Source organism: Rosa rugosa, chromosome 3 (assembly GCF_958449725.1).
Source record: "Rosa rugosa chromosome 3, drRosRugo1.1, whole genome shotgun sequence".
NCBI classification, from domain to species: Eukaryota; Viridiplantae; Streptophyta; class Magnoliopsida; order Rosales; family Rosaceae; genus Rosa; species Rosa rugosa.
Genome location: NC_084822.1, coordinates 8,336,799 through 8,361,238, shown reverse-complemented (window position 1 = coordinate 8,361,238; position 24,440 = coordinate 8,336,799). Strand labels below are relative to the sequence as shown.

General features: G+C 37.6%; 2 protein-coding genes and 2 long non-coding RNA genes across 19 annotated transcripts; 2 read left to right on the top strand and 2 right to left on the bottom strand.

Annotated features, from left to right (window-relative positions):
• The first annotated feature begins 1,209 nt into the window (after nucleotides 1–1,209).
• LOC133739028 (uncharacterized) lies at nucleotides 1,210–4,274 on the top strand. 2 transcript variants are annotated; one of them, XR_009860412.1, is made up of 5 exons: nucleotides 1,210–1,524; nucleotides 2,592–2,682; nucleotides 2,815–2,892; nucleotides 3,401–3,595; nucleotides 3,785–4,274. It is a non-coding gene; the product is annotated as an uncharacterized LOC133739028 (long non-coding RNA). The 2 variants fall into 2 exon arrangements; XR_009860411.1 differs by having other exon boundaries at nucleotides 1,211–1,524; nucleotides 2,595–2,682.
• Nucleotides 4,275–10,527: 6,253 nt separating this feature from the next.
• LOC133735277 (uncharacterized) lies at nucleotides 10,528–13,262 on the top strand. Of its 5 annotated transcripts, none has more exons than XR_009858899.1 (6): nucleotides 10,528–10,738; nucleotides 11,244–11,306; nucleotides 11,524–11,935; nucleotides 12,138–12,217; nucleotides 12,613–12,812; nucleotides 12,908–13,262. It is a non-coding gene; the product is annotated as an uncharacterized LOC133735277 (long non-coding RNA). The 5 variants fall into 5 exon arrangements; XR_009858898.1 differs by having other exon boundaries at nucleotides 10,531–10,738; nucleotides 11,524–11,619; nucleotides 12,155–12,217; nucleotides 12,608–12,812; XR_009858897.1 differs by having other exon boundaries at nucleotides 10,531–10,738; nucleotides 11,524–11,619; nucleotides 12,608–12,812.
• Nucleotides 13,263–13,772: 510 nt separating this feature from the next.
• On the bottom strand, nucleotides 13,773–18,751 carry LOC133735275 (uncharacterized). Of its 11 annotated transcripts, none has more exons than XR_009858887.1 (8): nucleotides 18,303–18,751; nucleotides 17,928–18,004; nucleotides 17,606–17,765; nucleotides 16,975–17,092; nucleotides 16,307–16,417; nucleotides 15,964–16,040; nucleotides 15,793–15,860; nucleotides 13,773–14,432 (listed from the first exon to the last, which is right to left on the bottom strand). XR_009858887.1 is itself a non-coding variant. In XM_062162683.1 (5 exons), the coding sequence occupies exons 1-4, from the start codon at nucleotides 17,044–17,046 to the stop codon at nucleotides 15,820–15,822; spliced, it is 306 nt and encodes a 101-aa protein (XP_062018667.1). In that variant the 5' UTR covers nucleotides 17,047–17,087; the 3' UTR covers nucleotides 13,773–14,432; nucleotides 15,793–15,819. The 11 variants fall into 11 exon arrangements, 1 of the variants encoding a protein (XP_062018667.1); XR_009858888.1 differs by having other exon boundaries at nucleotides 17,928–17,994; nucleotides 18,303–18,750; XR_009858893.1 differs by lacking the exon at nucleotides 17,928–18,004 and having other exon boundaries at nucleotides 16,975–17,087; nucleotides 18,303–18,748.
• A 114-nt stretch (nucleotides 18,752–18,865) lies between these two features.
• On the bottom strand, nucleotides 18,866–23,551 carry LOC133735274 (receptor protein kinase-like protein At4g34220). The gene is made up of 2 exons (XM_062162682.1): nucleotides 21,425–23,551; nucleotides 18,866–19,604 (listed from the first exon to the last, which is right to left on the bottom strand). The coding sequence occupies exons 1-2, from the start codon at nucleotides 23,067–23,069 to the stop codon at nucleotides 18,928–18,930; spliced, it is 2,322 nt and encodes a 773-aa protein (XP_062018666.1). The 5' UTR covers nucleotides 23,070–23,551; the 3' UTR covers nucleotides 18,866–18,927.
• Between the last annotated feature and the right edge of the window lie 889 nt (nucleotides 23,552–24,440).

Genomic DNA, 24,440 nt, shown 5'->3' with positions numbered 1-24,440 from the left:
TTCGCTTAACTCTAATAAATTCAACTAAACAATTCATGGGAGAAAATAAATTCAAGCTTCATTTTCATAGTGTTATCGTCAAAAGGCAAGGTCACAGTCTTGTACTATTGTTCATACTCAAAAGCTCGGTGTGATACTCAATTTATTTTTCTGCTTTGAAATCAAAGAATAATTATTACGTTTCCTTCCTTTTTGTTTGGTCAGAAATTACTGCCGCGCTTATAAAAACTCATAATCTTGATTAGTATAATAAGAATGAACTTGTAAAGTTGCAAGAGCATTATTGAGCATATGCACGTACTCCCTTGACTTGGTCTCTCTTCTTAGAAAACCTACCGTCCCATGCTTCTTCTACTGGAAATTTCTATTTACTGCAATGTATATGTGATCGGTGATCAGCTGAAATATCCAATTGGTGACGATGTCATGACCTCAATCCTTTCCTTTTAGGTTTTTTGCTTGAATAACTGGGTATCGGTGTGCTATGTCACGTTCTAGCTAGAGCCGACAACAGAGAGTAATGAGTAATTTGAAATTTCCCAAGTAGAATGTTATGAATTAGAATTATGCCCTAGAGTACTCTAAAAATTAGAGAATGATTTACGGTAATAGTGAAATACTATGGGTGGTTTACTAAGAAAGGATTAGAGAGAGGCCTCTTGATCTCCTAGGGGGTTTATACCATTGGTTATGCCAAAATGTTCCATTGTTGAGAAGTCAATTTTCTTCCTTACCAAATGCTCCTCCATGGTCGACCCTTCTATGCATTTTGGGCTGAGGGCGCGGATGGTCGTGGCTTTTTTGTTCTCAAGAATACATAACAATGGTGGTCACTGATCATCATTTCTTGTGTATCGTTCTGGTCCTCAAGGGCAGTCTTACTGGTCTATCATGCCAACATGTACCATCTTGCCTAAGCTTATTGTAATCAACGCCATTCCTTCCACCAAAACCATCTTACACGAATTTAATTTGTTTATATCAATCTTAATAATTAATCAGGCAAACATACATACAATCGCTTTTCTTACAGGAAGAGTCTGCAATGAACCAAAAGTTTTGTAGACTAAAGGGGCCCCACTGACGTGGCCAATTATGATCCACACAGAGTGCTGATTTTTTGTTGACTGGTAAGTCTCTGTTAATTGTAAGTTTTGTGCCGTGATGGTAAAATGAGGAGGGGTTTCTAGTATTTTCGCTGCAGAAATATCTCCGAACCCAGCTTAGCTTCCTATTGATTTTGGATTGATTTTGGAGCTGCTTTTGGGACCAAACGTGCTTTTACAATTTAGTTGGGCTGTTTGGTAAAACCTGTAGAATCAGCTTCCATCCGGAAGCGATTCCTTGAACCGCAGAAATCAGGAAGCTCAATTTCTTAGCTTTGGAAATCTGCTTCTGCGGGAATCAAGTTGAAGACGCGGAAGTGTTAATGAAATTTCTGATATTGGCGAAATTGTCCTTCTGGTTTTCTTGTTTCTTCTTTCACGTCCACATCCTCCGCTCTCTGACTGGCGATCGTCAAAGGTATGCCTCTCTTCCTCCAGATCCAGGTGCAAAATTTAAAGCAAGATGAGTCATTCTTCGTCAATTCTAAATGTATTTGCAATTTTTGGATGATTTTTTTCTTCTCCTTTGTCGTCAATATTTCATTAACCCATGGGTCTCCTCCAAATTCAATTGCTAGAGCCATTTGGAATTGATATCTGCTGGGAATTGATGTCTGTTTTGAGTTAGCCCAGGGTTAGTATTTCGTGAATGCATGGTTTTTGCTTTGTTAGTAATTTATATAATGATTCTGAAAGGGCCCTGCAATTTTGTTAAAATTGATATGGCAATGCTGCAATTGACATCTTCTGTTGTTAATTGAGGACTTTGGGGTTGAGCATCTGTTGCAATTGGTATCTCAGATTCTCTAAATACCAACTCAGGCCAGTATCTATAGCTAAAAGTTTAAGCTTTGAGATGCCCAGATCGTTGCTATCTCCTTTTGAGTAGATAGGAATAGCAATCCTAGTGCTGGAAGTACAGATGTTTATTTTATTCTAATTTGTTGACAACCATTTCTGAACTGTTCTACTAATCATGTTCTTACTTTCCTTCCTAATCAAAAAGAGATTTGCACTGCTTCTGCCTATGAGGTGACATTCATTCATTTTCTTTTGCTCTTATTTGACTGTTATGGAATTTAGGTAAGTTTTGCACATTTTAGTTTAATGAAATAATAATCTCGTATTATAAGATTATCAGTTAAGAATAAATGCAGCTTCTCAATAGTTTTAAGTTACTTCTATCGAATCAGACTTCAAGTAGATAAAGGTTTCCTTCATCCATTATGGTTTGGAATTTAACATAAGTTTCCTGGATATTTACCTCTGCTTCAGCCCTCAAATGCTCACTTATAGGGATTGTAGTTTAGACGCACAATGTAGTTTTAGGATTTTGATACCTAACTGTATTGAACAAGTTCTAATAAACCAAAGTATGTCAACAGTAACCTTTGACTTTGTAGTTGAATTCAAAGTACGAATCTTGCAAAAAGATTTGTGTTTTTAATGTAATCCAATTTGATTCCAGTTTCTTTAACTGTGCAGCAGACATGTACCTGATTCATAGCACCAGAGGAACTTGACTCGAGTTCCATTGTTTCTGTTGCTCCAACTTTTTGCAGGCTCTTGGCCGGAGGTACAACTTTTTCACTCTGGTCATTTGTTCTTAGTTCCCCCTACACTTAGTTCCTTCCCTAATTAAATTCAGATCTGCTTTGAAAAAGAAAAAGGGGAAATTGAACTTTCTTGTTGGTCTTTCTCTTTACAGAAGGTTAGAAATGTCACTGAGACGTCGTGACGTTGAGCAGTGGATGAGCCATAGACGTTTGCCAGATGAGCTAGGGAGGTATCATAATATATATTTTTTTTATTTGGATTTCCACGTGAAGTTACAATGTTACATCATACATTTTAAGCTGTGCAAAACTGCATCATTTGGAAACTTGTTATGATTGAAATCATGACTGCTGTTAACATTCAACGTTACTTGGGCATGTGCCATATATCCATGGGAGTTACTTGGGCATGTGCCATATATCCATGGGAGTGTGGTGCTAACTTTTGTTTCTGCGGACAACTACTGTTAATAGTAATAAGATATGTTCTGAGGAATAGCATGTTCATGAGAAACTGTCATTTTTAAGTATGTCTTACAATGTTATAGCACCTTAAGGATCATAACCAAAAGTTAAATTGGTTATGAAATATTTGAAGATACAATTTGAGTAATCTGGTCGAGAATTGTTTTGAACTAATTCAATTTGCTATCTACAGGCTCTTCCTATATATTTGGATAAGCTTTTCAATTAGTATGTTGCTATAATCCTCTCTGTGACTTTAGACCTGTTTTTCAGATAGGTGAGTTTTTTTTTCCATGACTTTGGACATCTTCGGGCAATTCCATGGGTGTTTGGACATCTTCGGGCAATTCCATGGGTGTTTGCATGGACTCAAACCAGATTTGTCTTCCAGCTTGGCTTGGAGTTAAACCCCTTGTTGATCTTTTTGTGAGAGCATCAAACACACCAGCCATAAAGATGTATGAGAAGGTGATATATCTTTAAGTTACTTTTGATATCTACTTCCAGATTTTCACTTATATAAGAAAGAAAACAAACGTGTGAAGTCTGCTGCCATGAGTTCCCTCTTATGAACTGAATTTTAGCACATGTACTGAAATATTTAGTTAGTACTTCCTAGATGGAATAGATGCTTAAACCAGGTTTTGACACTTGCAGAGTCCCATATTGAATCTGTCATTCTTGCCGCTATGCAGACGTACTTCCTAGTTCCAATCTCTGCCTCATGTTTTACGTTCTCTTTTTACCAAGCTTTGTGGTTGTGACTAGGGAAATGTTTTGTTGGCAGGCCATCCCTTGGATGAGAAATTATAATGGTGTATGGGTGCTATATTTTTACATTTAGACTCATGAAGATCTATCAGTGATTGTCATCCTTTCCAAAGGTTTCTTTTAGGGTATGTTTCTGTGGAATCTGACAAAAGAAGAGAATTGTTTTCAACACTCTCAAGTTCAACAATGTGATGCTTAGAAGCACAAAATTGGTTCATAGTTCAAGTGGTGACTTAGAATGATTTATTGGGAAATTCTTTACATTCCTAGAAAGACTTTTATTTCGAGCAGTAAAACATTTCAAAATTGTCATGATGTAATTTGGTCGGAATTTGCTTTCTCAAAATTCGCTTTTGGATTGGAGCAGTTTATCATACATCAGATGCATCCCAACATGGCTATTAATTCCAATTCCTTCATGACACTACATTTTCCCCTTCTGAAGTTCTGATGTATATCGAGGGCAATTTTCAACAAGAGCAACAATAAGAGATCTCAAGTACCTGCAACAAAAGCAAGAAGAAATTATTGTATCAATTCCAAAACATGAATGCTTCAACTAATAACTAAATCACAATTTAACATTTCATCTATATTATTAGTTTATTACAAAAAAATAAAATGAACTCGGTGCACATAAACGTCAAGGGACAGATGAGTTCACAGACCATAAAAGGAAAGATAACCCAAGCTCATGGAAGATATAATTTTGTAATACACCTAATAAACAAGTTAGACCACATTATTAGGTACATAAGGATTTTGTGCGATCTAAAAATTCGTAACTGGAAATCGGTAAATTTGAGATTACTCATCTATTTATAGTGTATTAATAGGTACTCTGTAAAAAAAAAATTAACCTGATCCGCGGTTATTTCAACTTCAGACAAAGTGGTCAACTCTTTATATACTTATACTTCCCTAAGGGGAGCTATACCAAGAGGAGATAAACTTCTAGAAATTTTTAAATTAGTTTATATAGCCCATACCCACGAGAGTGTGAGAGCTAATATATCGAAAAAATAAATTGCGAAGGACAGATTATGAGCATATTAGTTTTATGTGGTATTTAGGGTTTAGAGTTGACCTAATAGATCGAGACCCAAACGACGACAAAAATAGCTGAAATTTTGACCATAACTATATTTTCTTATCATAATAACATCCAACGGCCAATTTTAATAAATTATGCTCCTCCACCAAGTTGCTCTTGGAAGGTATAATTTGTTAATACACCTAAGAAACAAGTTAGACCACATTATTAGGCATATAAGGATTTTGTGCAATCTAAACATTCGTAACTGGAAATCTGTAAATTTGAGATTACCCATCCATTTATAGGGTATTAATAGATACTCTGTAGAAAAATTAACTAGATCCGCAGTCATTTCGACATCTGACAAAGTGGTCAACTTTTTATATACTTATACTTCCCTAAGGGGAGCTATACCAGGAGGAGATAAACTTCTAGAAATTTTTAAATTAGTTTATATAGCCCATGTCCATGAAAGTGTGAGAGCTGACATATCAAAAAAAAAAAATTGCAAAGGACAGGTTATGAGCATATTAGTTTTATGTGGTATTTAGGGTTTAGAGTTGACCAAGTAGATCGAAGCCCAAATGATGACGAAAATAGCTGAAATTTTGATCATAATCATATCTTCTTATCATGATAACATCCAACGATCAATTTTGATAAATTATGTTTCCTCCACCAAGTTGCTGTTAGAAGGTATAATTTTGTAATATACCTAATAAACAAATTAGACCATATTACTAGGCATATAAGGATTTTGTGCAATCTAAAAATTCATAACTGGAAATCGGTAAATTTGAGACTACCCATCTATTTATAACGTATTAATAGGTACTCTGTAAAAAAATTAACCAGATCTGCCGTCATTTCGACATCTGACAAAGTGGTCAACTCTTTATATACTTATACTTCCCTAAGAGGAGCTATACCAGGAGGAGATAAACTTCTAGAAATTTTTTAATTAGTTTATATAGCCCATGCCAACGAGAGTGTGAGAGCTGACATATCAAATAAAATAAATTGCGAAGGACAGGTTATGAGCATATTAGTTTTATGTGTTATTTAGGGTTTAGAGTTGACCAAGTAGATCGAAGCCCAAATGATGACGAAAATAGCTGAAATTTTGATCATGATCATATCTTCTTATCATGATAACATCCAACGGCCAATTTTGATAAATTATGTTTCCTCAACCAAGTTGCTGTTAGAAGGTATAATTTTGTAATATACCTAATAAACAAATTAGACCATATTACTAGGCATATAAGGATTTTGTGCAATCTAAAAATTCGTAACTGGAAATCAGTAAATTTGAGACTACCCATCTATTTATAGCGTATTAATAGGTACTCTGTAAAAAAATTAACCAGATCTGCCGTCATTTCGACATCTGACAAAGTGGTCAACTCTTTATATACTTATACTTCCCTAAGAGGAGCTATACCAGGAGGAGATAAACTTCTAGAAATTTTTTAATTAGTTTATATAGCCCATGCCAACGGGAGTGTGAGAGCTAACATATCGGAAAAATAAATTGCGAAGGACAGATTATGAGCATATTAGTTTATGTGGTATTTAGGGTTTAGATTTGACCAAGTAGATCGAAGCCCAAATTGTAACATCCCGTATTTTCACTTACCCGTTTATTAGTCATTTGGACGGTAAACGACAACTACTCTCACTTTTTACTCTAATTCGGTATTTTAGTGGCCCTAAAAGTTGACTTTTTGATCGGGCCAAAATTTGAGAAAACTTCCTTCTTGAAAGTCGTAGAGGACGTTAAACAGAGTCCGTGGACATGTGATACACCTAAATCGGAGTTCGTATGCAAAAGTTATGAGTGAATTACGAAAATTACTGTTCATGGTAAATTTTTGATATATATGGAAAGTTACCCGGGTAGGTTTCCAAAACCGGAAACCCACCCCTCTTTCTCTCTCCTCTCCCCCGACTCTCCCCCTTTCTCCTTCGGGTTTTCTTCCTCCCCCCGATTCCTCACCGTCCGGCCATCAACCGGCGAGCAACCGGCCACCACAGGAGCGCCTCCTTCCTCCCTGCATCCTACCGGCCTTGGGTTGTGGCGATTTGGCCCAGAAACCTCGAATTGAGGCAATATCGTTCCCGGCTACAGTTTGGAGTTTCGCCGATTTCCGGCGATTCCGGCCACCTCCGGTCACCAGACGGACATCGAAGGCCGGGTTTTTGACAAGGATCATTTCCCCTAAGGTCTTGCAGTCCGATTTGCAGTGTAGAGGGAGAATTGATCGAAACCCAATTCTAGGGTTCTTGGAATTCTGGGTTTTCTTCACCGGTTCGATTCGATCATTTAAAGGTAAAATTGTGAGATGTTGTAGTTGAATGAATGGTTGAGTTTGTTGAGTAGAAGCTACTGTCCAAATTTGGTGGCCATCAGAGGTGGTGGCCGCCGGCGCGTGGGCCCCACTCGCCGCCACTGTGGGTGGCGCGTGGTGGCGCGTAGGGCTGACATTTAATTCCAATTTTTAGCCCATTAAATCCTATTAATTGTGTAGAGCTTGTATGTGAAATTTGGTAATTTTTGGAGAAACTTAGAATTATTTATGGATTTTGAAATTTAAGGTTTCGATTATCGAATTACGAGAATGAGACCGTCGGATATCTCTCGGTTCTGCCTTGGAACCTTTAAATTAACGAATTGGTATTAGTGGTATAATTTGGGCTAAGTCCGAGGAGAATTGGGAGGTGAAATTATGAGGAGTTGATTTTAGGAATTGTATTAAATTATTGAATAATTATTCACGGAATATAATTGTGTACAGGACGACGTACCGAGCTATTGCTCGATGACGGAACACGAATGCGTGATCGTCGGAATAGTACTGTGAGTGGACTTTTATTTTTTAAATATTGATGCATGCATTTATTTTCTTAAATAATGCTCTAGTTTTAATCATATTACTTATTGAGCAAATGATTTGATTTTCGGAAATTCGATCTCGGTTTATCTCGTGGAGTCGCTCTCGACAACGAGTTTCAAAGGTTGATTATGATTTATAATATTATTTGACAATTGCTTATTTCCGAGGTAATTTTCCGGAATTAAGTATATTTCTAATTGCCGATTTAAGTTCCTGGAAGATTCTCGAGATGAGTTTCGATGGAGTTGGATTTTCTTATATATTTATCGACTTTTGGTTTTGGCATTGGGAATGCCTTAATGATGATTTCGAGATTTTTCTGGAATATTATCAGAAATGGGATTTCCTAAAGAAATTATAATGATTTATTAATTCTCGCCCACTTGTTTATGATTTCGAGACTATCTTGGCGTGCGGGGTCACGTCGTTGAATACATGGATTTTATCTTGAGAGATTTTGGAGAAGCCTTATGGATTTACGGATTTACTGGTTTTCGATGGTTTCTCCTCACCATACGCGGGTCATGTGATTAGGTCTCCTCCTCACCGACTTTGTGTTGGTGAGTGGCAGTTGAGGTAGCTTATTCTCCTCCTCACTTACTTTGTGTTGGTGAGTGGCAGTAGAGGTGATTTATTCTCCTCCTCACGTGGGTGGCAGTCGAGGTTATTTGGTCTCCTCCTCGCACAATCTATGTGTGAGTGGAAGTTGAGGTTATTAGTTCTCCTCCTCGCACAATCTATGTGTGAGTGGCAGTCGAGGATAGGTAGAGCCTGGGAGGCTCCATTACCCGTATGGTGATATATCTTCCCCATATCCTATCATTTCTCGACTAGCGGGGCCTAGTCTGATTTCCGTGTAACCAGCGGGGTTGGTCTTATCCTGTTGAGTATTGGAGTTTCGATCTTTTTTCTCAGTCGTTTCTGACTAGCGGGGCTAGTCGGTTTTTCTTGAGCGGAGCTTCTCGTGATTTGTTTTCTAAATCATTGCATGCATCGAGAGTTTTTAAGGAAATAAATGGGAAAAGTATAAAATCTCTTTCGTTTAGAATTGTTTATTTTTGTCCACTCACACTAACGTGTTTCCAATACTTTTCCCCTGGGCCCTTCGGTTTCAAATGCCCAGTTTGCAGGCGAATTAGTTGAGGTCGGGCGTACACGAAATTGAGGCATAGTCAGCAGCATGGCTTCCGCATCTGCCTTTGAATTAGGTTTTCCTCATATACCTTCCTGTTTGAATTGCTCTGATTACTTATGGGATTTATGTTATTCAAGTTGAGATATGTGTTTTGTGAATTGGAGATTGATGTTGATTTGGGGAGCAGGGTGGCTCCAGGAGCATAAGGATGATTTGATTGAGAAGTGTAAATGTTTTCCTACAGGTTTGGGTAGCCCATTTTAGGGGAAGTTCCGCCAAATTTTTGGCAGAATTTCTTCTAAGGTGGGCCCCGCAGGGTCACTTCGGATTTCAGGGTGAAATCCGGGGCAGGTCCTGTCTCAAATGACGACGAAAATAGCTAAAATTTTGACCATAATCATATATTATTATCATGATAATATCCAACGGCCAATTTTGATAAATTATGTTTCCTCCACCAAGTTGCTCTTAGAAGGTACAATTTTGTAATACACCTAATAAACAAATTAGACCACATTACTAGACATATAAGGATTTTGTGCAATCTAAAAATTCGTAACTGGAAATCGGTAAATTTGAGATTATCCATCTATTTATAGCGTATTAATAGGTACTATGTTAAAAAATTAACCAGATCTGCCATCATTTCGACATCAGACAAAGCGGTCAACTCTTTATATACTTATACTTCCCTAAGGGGAGCTATACCAGTAGGAGATAAACTTCTAGAAATTTTTACATTAGTTTATATAGCCCATATCCATGAGAGTGTGAGAGCTGACATATCAAAAAAATAAATTGCGAATGACAGGTTATGAGCATATTAGTTTTATGTGGTATTTATGGTTTAGAGTTGACCTAGTAGATCGAGACCCAAACGACGACAAAAATAGCTGAAATTTTGACCATAACCATATTTTCTTATCATGATAAGATCCAACGGCCAATTTTGATAAATTATATTTCCTCCATCAAGTTGCACATGGAAGGTATAATTTTGTAATACACCTAATAAACAAGTTATATTACATTACTAGGCATATGAGGATTTTGCCGACACCCAAGCTATTTATTACGATTTTTCGATGTTTCAGAATTTGAAAAATTATTTATGTATAATATTCTCAAAAATATATAAATGTTTTAGGGAAACAATATTTGAGAGGAAATGGCTGTGTATTCTCATTGATAATAGGGGCCTCTTTATATAGAGGATTACAATGTATAGAATCTCAATCATACAAGGAGAGTAATCGTACATTGAATAGGAATCTAGATCCTTCTAATTTAACCCTATTACCACTAGGTCAAGTAACCTAGAGTTTGGGCCAAACACAAATAGAGATATCCTTAAACAATAAATTATTTATTAGAAAATAATTTTCAAAAGACGTGATCTGGACCGTCTGCTCTGCATCTGAACCGTTAATAGAAATTATATATGTGAGGCTGTAAATACCAAGATTACCTTTCAAATTTGGGCGGTAAGCTGAAATTTTAATATTTCGCCAAATTTTGCGCGAAAAATTTTGGACAAATTTTAGCAATAAAATACAAGGATACCTTTCCTTTTCTCACCTCACCGTTTCGGGCCTAATTCTCATCTACCTCCAATCTGCAACTCCAATTCCTTAAATCCACCGTCTCCGTCGAACATCCTGATCATCGATCAAGGCTGTTTTGTTGCAATTGTAGCCGAAGCCGGCGAATCAGAAGAAGCCCTTGATCTCAGACCAATTTAGACCCGATCCTTCAATGTCCAGTACTAGGCGGTATGTATTTTTCATCTCAGGCTTTTGCTTAATGAAAATCTACATTTTGTTATAAATTGTCAGAGCTGAGTTCTGATGATAGTTGACAATGCGTTTCCTTTGCATATTACTGTTGCATCAATATGAATTTCGATTGATTTGGAAGTTGGCATCGTTTTGGTTCGCTTTTGCCTGTTGCTTTTTATGGGTTGTTTTCTTCAATAAGTATTAGTTTTGGTGAATTATGTTGGGTATTTATGGGATTCGGGGTTTGATTATTATTGGGTTTTGATGCTCTTCTTGAAATCTCATGTTTGGTTGCTGGGAAATTGAAGCAGGACAAGAAGAGAGAAGAAAATGCAGTGAACCCTTTTTGATTGTTAATTAGTTTGAGTTTATTATGCAAGTCTATTGGCTTTACTGTTATTTCTTATATATGTTGCTTGAAGATTATTAGTTTGATTATTGAGTTGGTAGTGCTATAGGACTTTTAGACTGCCGTGCTGATGAGTTTAGGAATTGGCAGGAGAGGAATACCAGTTTGAAGAATTTGTGCAGGTGGATTCCCAACTTTGCTCCCCAGAAGCAGGTTTTCTCTTGCCTTACTTTTTGTTATTCAATTGGAAATATAGATTTTTTGTATAATTTGGTACACGTTTGGTTATAGAAAGAGATGAATGGTTATAATGATTTCTTGAACATTTTGCATTTGATTTTTAGTATTTCAATGCTATCACTTATATCAAGCGATCAATGAATTCTCATATCACTGTTTTCTTGTATGTCTATGTTTGAGATATTTATAGGAGGTCCAAAACATCACAGCGCACTCCCACTGGTACTGCATTGCTCAGACTTGTTTGGTTTGCAATAGCGATCCTAAGCTTGATGTCAACTATTCTGTAAGTAAGCTTTAAATTTGTCAATGACAAATGATTACTGAGAAAAGTGTTAATAAAGAAAGACAAATATATATAATCACACTTGTCCACCTACACTTGCGCACATAATCAAGCAGAATGTGTAAGTAGATCACATTATATGCTGGAAGAATTAACATGACCTAAAAATCTGGACTTTAAGTGGGTTATTTTATTCTATTTGATGTGCTACTGCTGGTCTTTGCATATTCTTCTCTCTCTTATTTGCTTATGCGCAATGGCCCTCGATTTCTGCACGCACCACAAACATCCTCTTCTTGTGCTCGATTCAATACCGGTAAAAGTTCAAGGATTTTCGGTTTTCAATTTGATTATCAGTTTTTGTTGAACTCGAATTGAATTTGCTTTTTTTTTTTTGTTTTTTGTTTTTTTTTGCTGTTTTGTATAATTGGTCTTGTTCAATCTAGGTGGGTGGTTTTAAATATATAGTTCTTTTTACTAATTTATATTTTTTTTCTTTTTTCTTTTTGTTATCTAAGACCGTGGAAAACTGAAGTTATCTTGAAGAAAGCAGTCATTGCACTTGGCAAGAGTGTAGCTGGAAGTATCAAAGAATAAGGTTTGAGCTTCTTTTTCTTCTAATAACCTGAAATGGTTTATTTCAGTTGTGACTATGCTATTTGAAGAGTATAAGAAATTATAGAGGGATTTTATAGTAGGTTGGGAGAAGCCCAATGTGTTTATGAATGTCCCTATTTGACATCCAACTATATTGTTCTGTTGTCAAAGCTTGCTGTTCGTTTTTTTTCTTTTTCATGTTGCATACATAAATATGCTACAAGGTGATCTACTGATCTACAATGTGATCTTTGGGTTGTCAAAGAATGCATCTAGGTCCTAGATTTGGCCCAGTCTAATCATTAAGAGTCGAGGACCTTAGGTGGGGATGCACACAAACATGATAGTTTATAGGCTGTATGCTTATTCTTTTGTACATTTGGAAATGAAGTTCAGAGTATGGCATAGGAATGGAGGTGTCAACAAGTGGTGACATCTATAGCTATGAAATCCTGCTATTTGAGATGCTGATAGGCAAGAGATTGATATATGACGTGTTTAAAGACGGCCTGAACTTGCATAAATTTGTCAAATAAGGCTTTGGCCTCCTTATCCTATTGGATGGTGATCAGAGCTGAGTCTTCTAGCCATCCCAGGTAATCACTTCGTCTTGATTTTCTATCTCCAATAAAATACTATTCGTTCACCCAATTTTTAGGAGTTGTGTGTTTAATTTGTTGTCTTTTATCAGCCAGCTTTTGAGCAAGCAGCACTTGGAGCCTATTATTGAAGAGGAGCTTTTGAACGAGCACATGGACACTATTGAAGAGGACATGTAGAACAAGAAACTTTCAACTATGTCATTTTTTTTTTGTTTACTGATAATCTGATATTAGTGTGCTTTGTTTAGTGTACGACTGGCTTTGATTAACCAACAAGATGCTACCAGTCTACTTTGTTCTTGGGATTTTATGATCTGTACCTAAAATTATGCCTGACCGAGATGGCTAGAAGACTCGGCTCTGATCAAGATGCTACCAGCAGACTTTGTTTGTGGGATTTTATGATTTTTACCAATTTTGAATGCTATGGAAACTTTCTAAGTATATCAGTCTTTATTCATTTGAAATTCAGCTTCAGCCAACCATTCAATTACACTGCTCAATCTCATCACCTCCTTGAGCTCCATATTATTGCCCCACACGAGCTATATGACTGACAAGTTGATGAAACTTGGTTCTGCCCATACCTTGAGAGTTTAAGTTTCAACATTTGGATGTGAGCATTAAATTTCAATTGCAAAACTAGAATAATGATTTCAAATTTCTTTTCAACCAAGAAAAATCTATCAGTGCAAGCAGTATGAAGATTGAAAAACTAGCGCACAGTAGAATGAATCATTCATGACATATAACTCATAATACATACGAAGTAGTTAGTCCGCAAGGTACATGATGTATTAGAGACCTTGAAATGAACAAATACGGTTAGAAACTCACAAACAAACCCTACACATGATATATCGCAAAACAATGAATGACCATGCCACTATGACTGTTTGGTATGGCTGTGCAGATACAATGAAATAATTGCGTTACCGCATTGTAGGAAATGTGTAAAGGATGAATATACTCGACTCAATTTTAAGACGAAAGCATAAAAATGAAACAGAACAGATGGCATAGCAGCTCCTGTTAAACATCCAAACTACTATCTACTGCTAAGCACCCAAAACTATCCAACAGAACAAACGGCCAGTAGCAGCACTTGTCAAAAATATGCAATGACCTAAGTAATTACAAACTCGTACAGGATGGAGCTTAATTAGACTGCTAATCCCATTCCAGAAATGCTAGTATTGCTTATATCAAATGAACATTTTAAGCGGAAATCTCTTCGATAGGGCATGGTGAATTGAATTCATCTGATACAACAACAAACAATTATGCTCCACAGATGCTACTAGCAGTCAAAAATGTGAATTCCCATCAACATTCTGGGTCAGTAGGGCATCAACCAAAGATCTGAATACTAGTGATTCTAACAGAAGGTTTCGAATAAAACAGTCTTGTGTTTTCATATCATGCCAGGAATGTCTTCAGTACTTGCTAGCTTTACAATTTTCCCTGTCTAGCAGTTGAGTTGGAGGCTCTTCCTCTTTTTGGACTTCATCAACATCTTTGGGGTTCAAGAAGCTCGGTTGGTTGGTTGAAGAAAGGAGTTGTGGCCCAGATCCTATCGGTAATCACAACCTGGTTCTGGCTCTCAGTAATATGCTGTATATCAAAGTAAAAAAAGATCAATATGTGAGTCTTAACTTCAAACTGTAAGAGCAACTTTTTGAATGAGATACATACTAAGACGATGAAGTTAAAGTAGAAGCTTCCACCATTCAAGTGTGACAATAAACAAACTTGTAAGAGAAAGGATAACTACAAACCTAACTAAAAAGCCTGTGAACCCTGCCATTGCTCCATGAAATGAACTTTGAGCAAGCAGCGTCCAGTATACATTTAACCTAGAAAAAAATTGCATGTATTGACTAGCTTCTTAGGTGGAATACCTATTCTTAGTACTTTTCTTGTGTTATTTTACGAGTATTCCCATCCACCTAGCTAACAATTAACCTACAATGAAATTCTGTAATGAAGAGAAAATATGCATCAATGTTTCTAGCTGCATATCTAAATGGAGATGATCATCACTTTTCTAAGTGGCTCGAACAAGAGGGTGGTCTTTTCTAGTGTATTTTTTTTCTGCACTAATCTCTTAATCTATTTAAAAGGTGGTCTTATCAAAACCAACATAGAAGTGTGCTAAACAGAAAGCAAAAAACTGAAAACAGACAAATGGTACCACAAATTTTTAGGAAATATTGCAATCCTAAGAGAATCCCTTTCCATGACCTCATTAAGTAGATTAAGCAATAGAATGAGAGAGCAGTAGCTACAATATGTGTGTACTGTGTACGCGCTACATACTCTGATATTATCTAACGAGTCAAAATGTAAACTTTTAAGAGCTCCCGGTGCAAAAGTTTCGTTTTTCAATTTCATTTTATTAGCAGCAGCAGTATAGAGCTAACTCCACATTGGTAAAATAGAAAGTAAAGAACCCACAAGGCTACATGCAGAGCTTGATGAGATGATGCTGAATGCAAATATTGAATAGGGGATTTACTCACCCACTCAAGAGAAAGACGGGAAAATTTACAATTACACTAATTGAAAAGAAAAATTAGAACAAATTGTAAGAAGGATTAAACAAAGAAGCACCCACAAGGAAGTATAGAAACAGTCAATAAAATGAAGCCAAATATAGTGTAGCTTACACTTGTACACATCTTGAATAGATGAAACCATTAGCACAACCTCTGTAGGACACATAAATCTTACCAAATTTTCTATCTCCTGTCAGTCTAATTTTGTTCGATATCACTGATATACACAATTTGGTTCCACTGAGAAAATATATGACTTTCTGACAGCTACCACAATCTGTGCCTATCTACTGTTATATAACTCGGACAGTTTTTCAGTAAGAAACTATTGTAGACTTCTTTGCTTTCATTATCGCCTATGTTCCTACCTATATGGGCAAAAAAAAAAAAAAAATGATGGATCCAGGATTTCATACCTTGAGGGGATAACATTTCCAAAGCTTTCATGTATGAAATCCTCCCTTTCCAAGTCTCTTACCATTCCCTGTTCTTTCAACCAAAATTGCCACAAAATCCATAAGAATACAAATCACAATTAAATTGAATACAACCAAATCTTAATAACAAAATGAAAGCTAAGTTCAAACCTGTGGTCCAAAATGCGCTTTTCTGCTTGTGAGGTGGAATTAGCAAGAGATTCTGATAATACTTTTAATTTTTCGACCTGCAATTTAAAAGAGGAGAGTTCAATAGTAATATGGAAAAAGAAGATTGTTCATTATTAACTAAGCACATGCAGTACCCCTCAAAGGAATCACTCAGTTTTCAGATAAATGAATAAAGTACGGCATTTAGATGAACTTTTATAGTATAATTCAAATTTTGTATCTTAATATTTGCCTATTCGGTACTATTTTTATCCATTGCAACCAAGAAATGCTTGTTCTAACGCCCTTTTACTGGCTAGCTGAAATGACATCAAACTGGGACCTTTTCAGTGTGCAGCTCAGGTGAGTCCCCATTGTTCAAGGATTTCTTCTTTAGTAACAGAGACTCCAACCTGGAACATAGTTGAATTTCTACGAGTGCTGCTTTTAAATGCTGCAAGGAAATTAGAGTTTTCAGTTTTGATGAGTCACAACTTCTTTAGTTAAATAAAAAAATAAATTTATATCAACACAACTGTATCAGGTACAAGTATCACTAATGGTCAAGTTCAACTGCCTGAACTGTACAGGTAGTTTAGCACAACTGAAACATACTGAACCCAAAGACTCCATTCACATTTTTTTCCTTCCTTGAAAAATTAACTGAGACCATGTTTGAGAAAACTGATTGAACATGGTCTACTATTCAAAAAAAAAGGACCAACATAAGTGCTTAGTTGTGAATAAAGAGATAAAATACAGCAAGCAAAAATGTATGTTGTGCCTTTTGATGTGATAAATGGGAGCACCTAATATTGAATGGTTATTACAGAGGCATAGAAAAATCGGAAGACAAATTAGAACAAGCATGCACACAGAAATCGGGTGCCTTACTCAAATGGAAATTCAGTTGGATCATGTATAAAAATTATCTTAAACAACATTTGTGCAGTACTGATCTGTTTATATGGATTTTATGCTCATTTGCCTATGCAGGAAAATCAAGTATACCTCTACCGTTGCATCTTTTGCGGTCTCCGATGAATTGTTACAACTTCCACTTAAAGGCTGCTGCAGTGTCATCAGTTTATCAAGTTCCTCCCTTATGCTGCAGGCTTCAGCATCTATTCTGAGGGCATAAGGTCATAAAACCACGAGCAAAAGATTAGGCGAAAGGTTGACCAGAGCATATACCGCACTCAAATATCAATGCAGACCATTTAAGAATCAAAACATGTAGCTGGAAATGTCAAGCATTCATTAAAATGAGGTCAAATAGAGTATATCCAAACAAAGTTATTGATATACAATATATTCCATAACTGAAGAACATAATAGCTAAACAGAGAAAAAGGCAAACCAAGAGAAAATACACAAGTGTATAGGGACACATCTTCTGTTTAACAACAATGAGGAAATTAAAACCCCCCTTTTTGTTTTTTTTGCAGGTTGTTTTGAGGATTTGCAGGTATCTGAGGTGAAGTAGCAACCTGAAAACTTAACATGCATAACCAGAGAATCTAACAACGTGACTAAAAAAATTGGGAAAAAACTTCCCCTAAACCAGTTTCAGAAAATTAACCACCCCCCGATATATGAAGATACAAGATACAACTAAAAGGAGCTTTCAACTATATCTTACAATCTCAAATTCTAATGGTCCAATCCAAGCCTCCAAGGCTGTAAAACGTAAGTTGACCTTATTTTTACTGTCCTCCAAAGCTGCTTGCTACTGAATAACTTGAAACTTATTATAAGAAGTCCATGCAATCAAAGTTCTAGATTAACCTAAAACTACCATCCTGCCAACAAATGAAAAACATTCAGTATCATCCATCATTTTTTTCAAGTTTGAACTGATTTGGAGTCCAAATCATGACCTCTCAACAAAACAAATATAATCCTAACACTTAAGCTAAGAACACTAGAATTCGAATGTGAGCAGAAGTATCAAAAATCATTACCAGTATCCCAATATAAATAATATGAAACCAAGATATCCTCTTTGCAAAATCAAGCATATGAGCAAACCTGAAAGTTTCTTTAGAATGGAAATTTCATCATAATCAAGAATAGTTGAGAGCATGCAGAATTGCACACCATAGTATAAAAGCACAAGCTCTTAACAATCTAATTCCAGAATAACTAACTACAACCCACAGCAATCCAAACCTCAATTCTCAATAAAACTATGAGCAAGTGGATGAAATACAAGTAAATTGAAATTGGGTACATTGCCCAGCCAAATGGAACTGAAGCAAGGGGCTTTCACAAACAAAATATTACAAAAACAGGTGATAATAGGAGAGGGAGAGAGAGAGAGAGAGAGAGAGATGTACCACGTGCAGAGTGTTGCAGTTTGCAGGATGAAAAAAAGTGGGTGGGGAGCAGGCAGTTATTTGATTAACGTCGTCGGATTTTGTAACAACCCAGACTAAAAAGAAGAGAAAGTTTTGATTGAGAGAGAGGAGCAGTATTGGAGACGCACGCGGAGGTCGTTTGAGAGAGAGAGAGGCAGACTTGACTGGGTTTTGGATTGAGAGAGTGATTAGCACCCAACAACGTACAACCCATTTGCATTTGAATTGAATTATTGTTGGATAGGTAGAGGAAGAAGCGAAGCGCTCTGCTTATCTGCTATAGTAGCCAAGTCCGATGAAAACCCTTCCTCCTCGATGCACATGTCTTTCTCCTTCTTCCTTAAAAGCCCCTCTGGTAACAACAGGAATAACAGTTTCATCTTTCCTGTCCTATGTGAGTTGACGGGGTCAATCTAACAGAAAACCTGACGGCATCTGTTGGTCTACATATGTGTTGGTTCATTGCAGCCTACTCCTTTCTTACATAGCTTATTAAACTATATCAACAACATTAATCTTATGCTTTTCATCAAACATTCTAGTCAACAAAGCAAATGCTTTAACATAAAACCACTTTTGTGGGACACCTCGAAATACATTATTATTAGTTTGAAGAAATACTTTTTTCTAGCACCTGGAGGGCTTCTTTCATGGTTGGTCTTTTCTGCGGAACAAAACTAGCACAACTAAACCCTAGCTTCAAACAAGCCTGCAAGGCATCTTCCCTGCCCTCCACCTCAGCCCTAATCGCCACTTCGACCATTACCAAAACCCGGTTCTTCTCCCCCATCAGTGAACCGGCGGTCCACTGGTCCGCCAGCTCCCTTTCCGTAAATACCCTACCCGTGAGAAGCTCTAGCAAAACTATGCCAAAAGAGTACACGTCCCACTTGGGGTTCGGCTTCAAGTTCTTCAAGGACTCCGGGGCATGATAAGGCGACAATGCTCCTCCGGCGGAGGAGGATGTCGCGATGGGGCTGCCGGCAACAGGCGGTAGCATTTCATTAATACCTTCGCGAGCCCCCGCGGACTTTAGGCTTCCGAAATACCCTCGGGCAGAACCGCTACCTTTTTGACTGATCATGCCGCCTAACATTAGCTTGTCAAGGCCGAAATCGCTGATTACAGGGTCGAAATCGGAGTTTAGAAGAATGTTGCTTGGTTTTATATTTCCATGCACGTTTTTCTTCTCGTGGATGTAGCTTAGCCCCCGGGCAATGCCTTTCGCTATCTTCAACCGAACTTCTAGAGGCAGATGGTAAGGAGATGAACCTGCTTTTCCTGCAAATTAATAAGGGAATAATCAATATATGAGGAACCCTACTCATAAATTTTTCATGCCAAATTGATGGTGTACAAAAAGAAACAAGGGCGCAAGCAATTGATATTTAGCGAAATTAGCTAAGAGCCTCAGACCCAGCAATATAAAGATGTACCCTACATCCCAGACAACAAGTGCAGCGCAAAAGTATACATGTGAATAGTTTTGTTTGGGAGATGGGGTGGGTAGTAATAATTCTGAAGAGGACAACAAGTAAACTTCGTCTGTTACGTTACCTGGTTAGTTGATATATATGATCGATCAGAAAAATACCAACGTCTTGTAACATCGTACAATATTGTTAACATGCAAAAAATAACACTAAAGTTTAGATGTAAACAAACTATCGCGACTAAACCAACTTGTAGCTATTACAGCTAATTAGTTACCAGCTCATTTATGGATTGAAATTAATTATGATGTATGTTTCTAAACTTTTACTGGAATTGTGTGCATAAATATGCTGAACTATGAAGATATAAACGTAATTTAGCCTCTTTTACAGGAGAATATCAATATCCCAGTCACAGTTAGCTAGCTTGCAGAGTTGGTGAAACCGTGAAACAGAAGATGTACCACGGATTCTCTGGGCTCCCAATTTCTGCTATTTGCAGTAAAAAGATTGAGAAATTCTTAGGTGGGGGTTTCCCCACCACGTGGCTTTAGGGCCACCCAATCACAACAAAGAATTTTTTTTTTCTTTTTCAAAAATGTCCCTGCTCCCTAAATGTACAATACCCAAAAGAACCCCCTGCTAGGCAGTGATTGATCTGTCGCATTGCCACGTGGTGCGGGTGCCCCACGCAAGTCTTTCTCTCTTGACTATCGTCTTCTTTCATGGTTCACGTGCTTTTGTATGTGAATAATGGATCTCACAGGGTTTGGTGATTAAGAAACTAATTAATATTACCAACTGATGCTAATTAAGCTTGTATTTTAATGTGGGATTAGCTAATAAAGCTGGACACTGGCCTCGGGGGTTTCATAAAAAGACTACAAACCAAATTGTTAAGTGAAGATAAAGGAGAGTACAAAACAAGCCCTCCAGAAAATCCAGACACCCAAGAAATAAGCAAACAAACAGAACAATGCCCTTGCTAAATTGTGAAGACAAGTCGAGTGGTTTAATGACTACAAAAACAAAGTTTGATATTTCATATTTCCCACCTTTTCCAATTTTACTAGTTTAAGTTTGCAACTAAATAAACATTGCTGCCACTGCTTTAACATTTAGTATTTGTTTTCCGAACACATTTTGAAAACTAGTAATTCCCAAAAAAATTACTGCTGCGAATGGAATCTTATCATCCTATGTCACAAGTAATCTCTTGTTGCCATGTACTTAGGACGATAAGTCAATATTTGTGTCTAATATAATATGAAGTTTCATACTTTAGAAAGACGAATGACATTATCGAACTATACTAATTATGATATACATGAAATCATTAAATCAACCGCATTCTTAAAAGACGAAAAAACTTGGATCATATATCATGGCAAGTTTTCTCATAGAAATTTTTTAATTTACATAAATATTTCTAGCCAAATTTTAAAATTTTATTTGAAGTTCATAAATTACTTGGGCAAAGAAAGTTTTATAGTTTGATTCATCTGAGTGCCAATATATTTGCCCAAAAAAAAAAAAAAACAATTAGCAATGTAATAGAAATGTGAAAAAAGCGTATTTTAGCACAAAAAAAAAAATTAATTTCACTAACGTACGCGGTAAATAAAAAGAAAAGAAGAAACAGAGAGAGGTCGGAGAACAGGGACTCACTGTTAATGGTTCCGGCGAGGCTGCCATTGGAGACATAGTCATATATCACAAGCTTCTCATCTTCTCCCCAATAAAACCCACGAACTCTCACCAAATTTGGGTGCCTCATCTTCGCAATGGCCCTCACTTGGTTCTCGAAATCCCTCATCTTCTCCACCACACTCTCTCCAATCCTCCTCACCGCAAGCGCCGTCTTGTCTTCCAGCACCGCCTTGTACACAATGCTCGGACCACTTGCACCCAATACGTACGCCGATGCCTTCAGCAACGTCTCGAGCTCAAGCTCTGGTTCGCCGTCTACGGTTATAAGCACACCACGCTTCTGAGAGTTTTCGCTGTTTTGACTGTGCACACCCCCTGTTTCATGGTTGGGCTTCTCGTCGTGGTCGCTGTCTGAGCTAGTTGCTTCCGAGGTCTCTTCGCCTTTGATGGTGAGGCATGACCATGAGGATGGTTTTGTTGCAGCTGGGTCGAGTTTAGTGACAATGTCTGGTTTCTTCTCTGGGTCTGATGAAGTGGAAGTTGGGTTGTTCTTTGATTTCTTCCTGACTTGGTAGACGTAAAGGATGACCAGTCCAATGATGGCTATTCCGGCTAAGTCTCCGACTATTATTCCAGTGATTGTGACCGGTTTTAGCCCGGTTTGGGTTTTGTTCTGAGTACTATTTGGTGCGCCGGAAGGGTTTGATTCTGGTGAGTCGAGTGTTTTGGGAATGGCTGCAATAGCCGGAGAAGATGAAGTCACATTCGGTGGAGTAGACAGAGTCGAAGGAATTGCGCAAAGATTCTTCAACGGTTTCCCACAAAGCTCACCATTTCCTGCAAACTGCTCTGTTTTCTGGTTGAGCAAAGCTTGCGAATCCGGGATTGCTCCGGTTAAGTTGTTGAAGGAGAGATCAATGGTTGAATTCACTGAAATATTCCTTGCAAACTCTGGTGGTATTTTCCCCCAAATCTTGTTGTAAGAGATGTTTAAGTACCGCAGATTGTCTCCACCAAAATCAAGAGGCAGAGAGCCATTGAGTAGATTTGAAGAGAGATCTAAAACCTCAACGGAATTAAACCTGGTTGGGACATTCCCAGTGAAGTAGTTGCTTCTCAAAGAAACTACTGTGAGGTTTTGCAGAGAAGTGAGATTTTGAGGTACTTTTCCGGCCAAAGCATTGTCAGAAATGTTGAGAAGCTGAAGGCTTTTGAGATCACCGATGGACTCAGGAAGCTCACCGGAGATGACATTGTTTGAGAGAGAAAGCACCTGAAGTTCAGAGGCGTTTAGAATGGTTTTAGGCAGAGAACCATTGAAGAAATTGTTGGAAAGATCAAGATGGACAAGGTGTTCAATCATTCCCAGCTCTTCAGCTATAGAACCCAGAAGCTGGCTATTTGGGAGGACCAAGCTTGTGACTCTGAACATGTCGATGGTTCCTGGGTTTCCAAGTTGGGTGCATGTGACTCCACTCCATGAACAAGGTGTTTCATCCTCATAGTTCCAGCTTTCCAAGACTGAAAGTGGATCACTGAGAATGGAGTACTTAAAAGAAAGCAAGAAAACTCCATCTGAGTTGAGAGACAATGAGGGCACTAGAAAAAGCAAAAGGGAGATGAGCCTCCACCAGAAACAGAGATTTTGGGTTTTGGAGCTCATGGTTTCTTGAACTGGCTGAGCATGCTGGGTTCTACAAGCTCATGGAGTACAAAAAGGGTTGTGAATGTAATAAAGACAGAGGGAGAAGATGGTGACCAACTACAAGATGTTGTTTTGGGTCACCAAATCTGAGGATTAAAGGGAAGTTAGCTGGGATTAAGTTGCTTGAAGGATTATGAATAATGCAGTTTGGCAGCAAAAGAGGATGGTGTGAATTTCTGAGCAGAGTTGATAATGATGAAGGAATTAAAACTTAGCCAAAGAGGGAAATGACAACAAAAGAGCACTGGTTGTGGCCTGTGGGTCACTGGCAAGTCTGAGTTTACTCGTTTTGGTAAACTATTTTCTTGGATATGAGGAAGAGAGGAGGAAGAGGAATCTAGGTTCTGCTATTGGACAAGGGACAACCAAGTGAGTTGGAGCCCATAACAGGTTGCAGAGGAACTTAATCAACCTCCCTGATGAGTGTTCACATGGAAATTTGATCCTTAATTATGTACTGGCTTTTTGGGGTTTTTAATTTTTCTTTCTTTTACTAAAGGAGGATTTGGGAAATTGTCCCTTGTAATTTTTCATGATTTTAGCTGAGCTCCTTTTTATTCTTGACGCTTTTTTGTTTGTCTGGTTTCTTATGTATTTTGACTCCGCAGCAGTAGAACTACTCTAGTAGTCTAGTTTGGCTTCTTCCTTCAATAAAGCTTTTTGCACCGATATATGGTCAATGTCAATCAATCAAATATATATCTACCATAGATTCTTAGTTTGCTTTTAATCGAGGTATCAAATATTTTATAATTCAGCAAGTAGTATCAAATGAGTAAATGACGCATCTCTATGGGGTCGACAATAAAAAATCGTCATTTAAGACTTACAAAGATCCTATTCTAGACAAATAGAACTCCGCAATCCAGAGTACACTCACCTTTTAAGAAGTTCACGCAACATTATTCTAATAAAAACCTAAATACTCAGAAGCAATGAAATAAAAAAACCAACCGAGTATCTGGTTTTGCGATCTCTCTCCACTCAAAGAAAGAAAAACATAGTCATGCTTCTTTCAAAAAAGAAAGAAGAGAGACTAAAATTAAAATGCAAAATAAAATAAACAAAGCCCAAATCAACCCAGTCCAACCTAAGCCCGAAGCCCGAAGTTGAGCCCAACATCTCAACCTTCCTGAAACCCTATCAGTCGACAGGGACACGCCGTAGCCGCCGTCGACGTCTCTACAACCCAACACGGACGCATCAACGTCGTCTTCCTTGCCATGTTGGACGCCGACGTTCGCCAGCCAGCCTGAACAGAGAAGCTTCCCCACCAAACCACGAAGTTGGACGAACTCTACCAGCGACCATCCAGATCTGCGATACCAT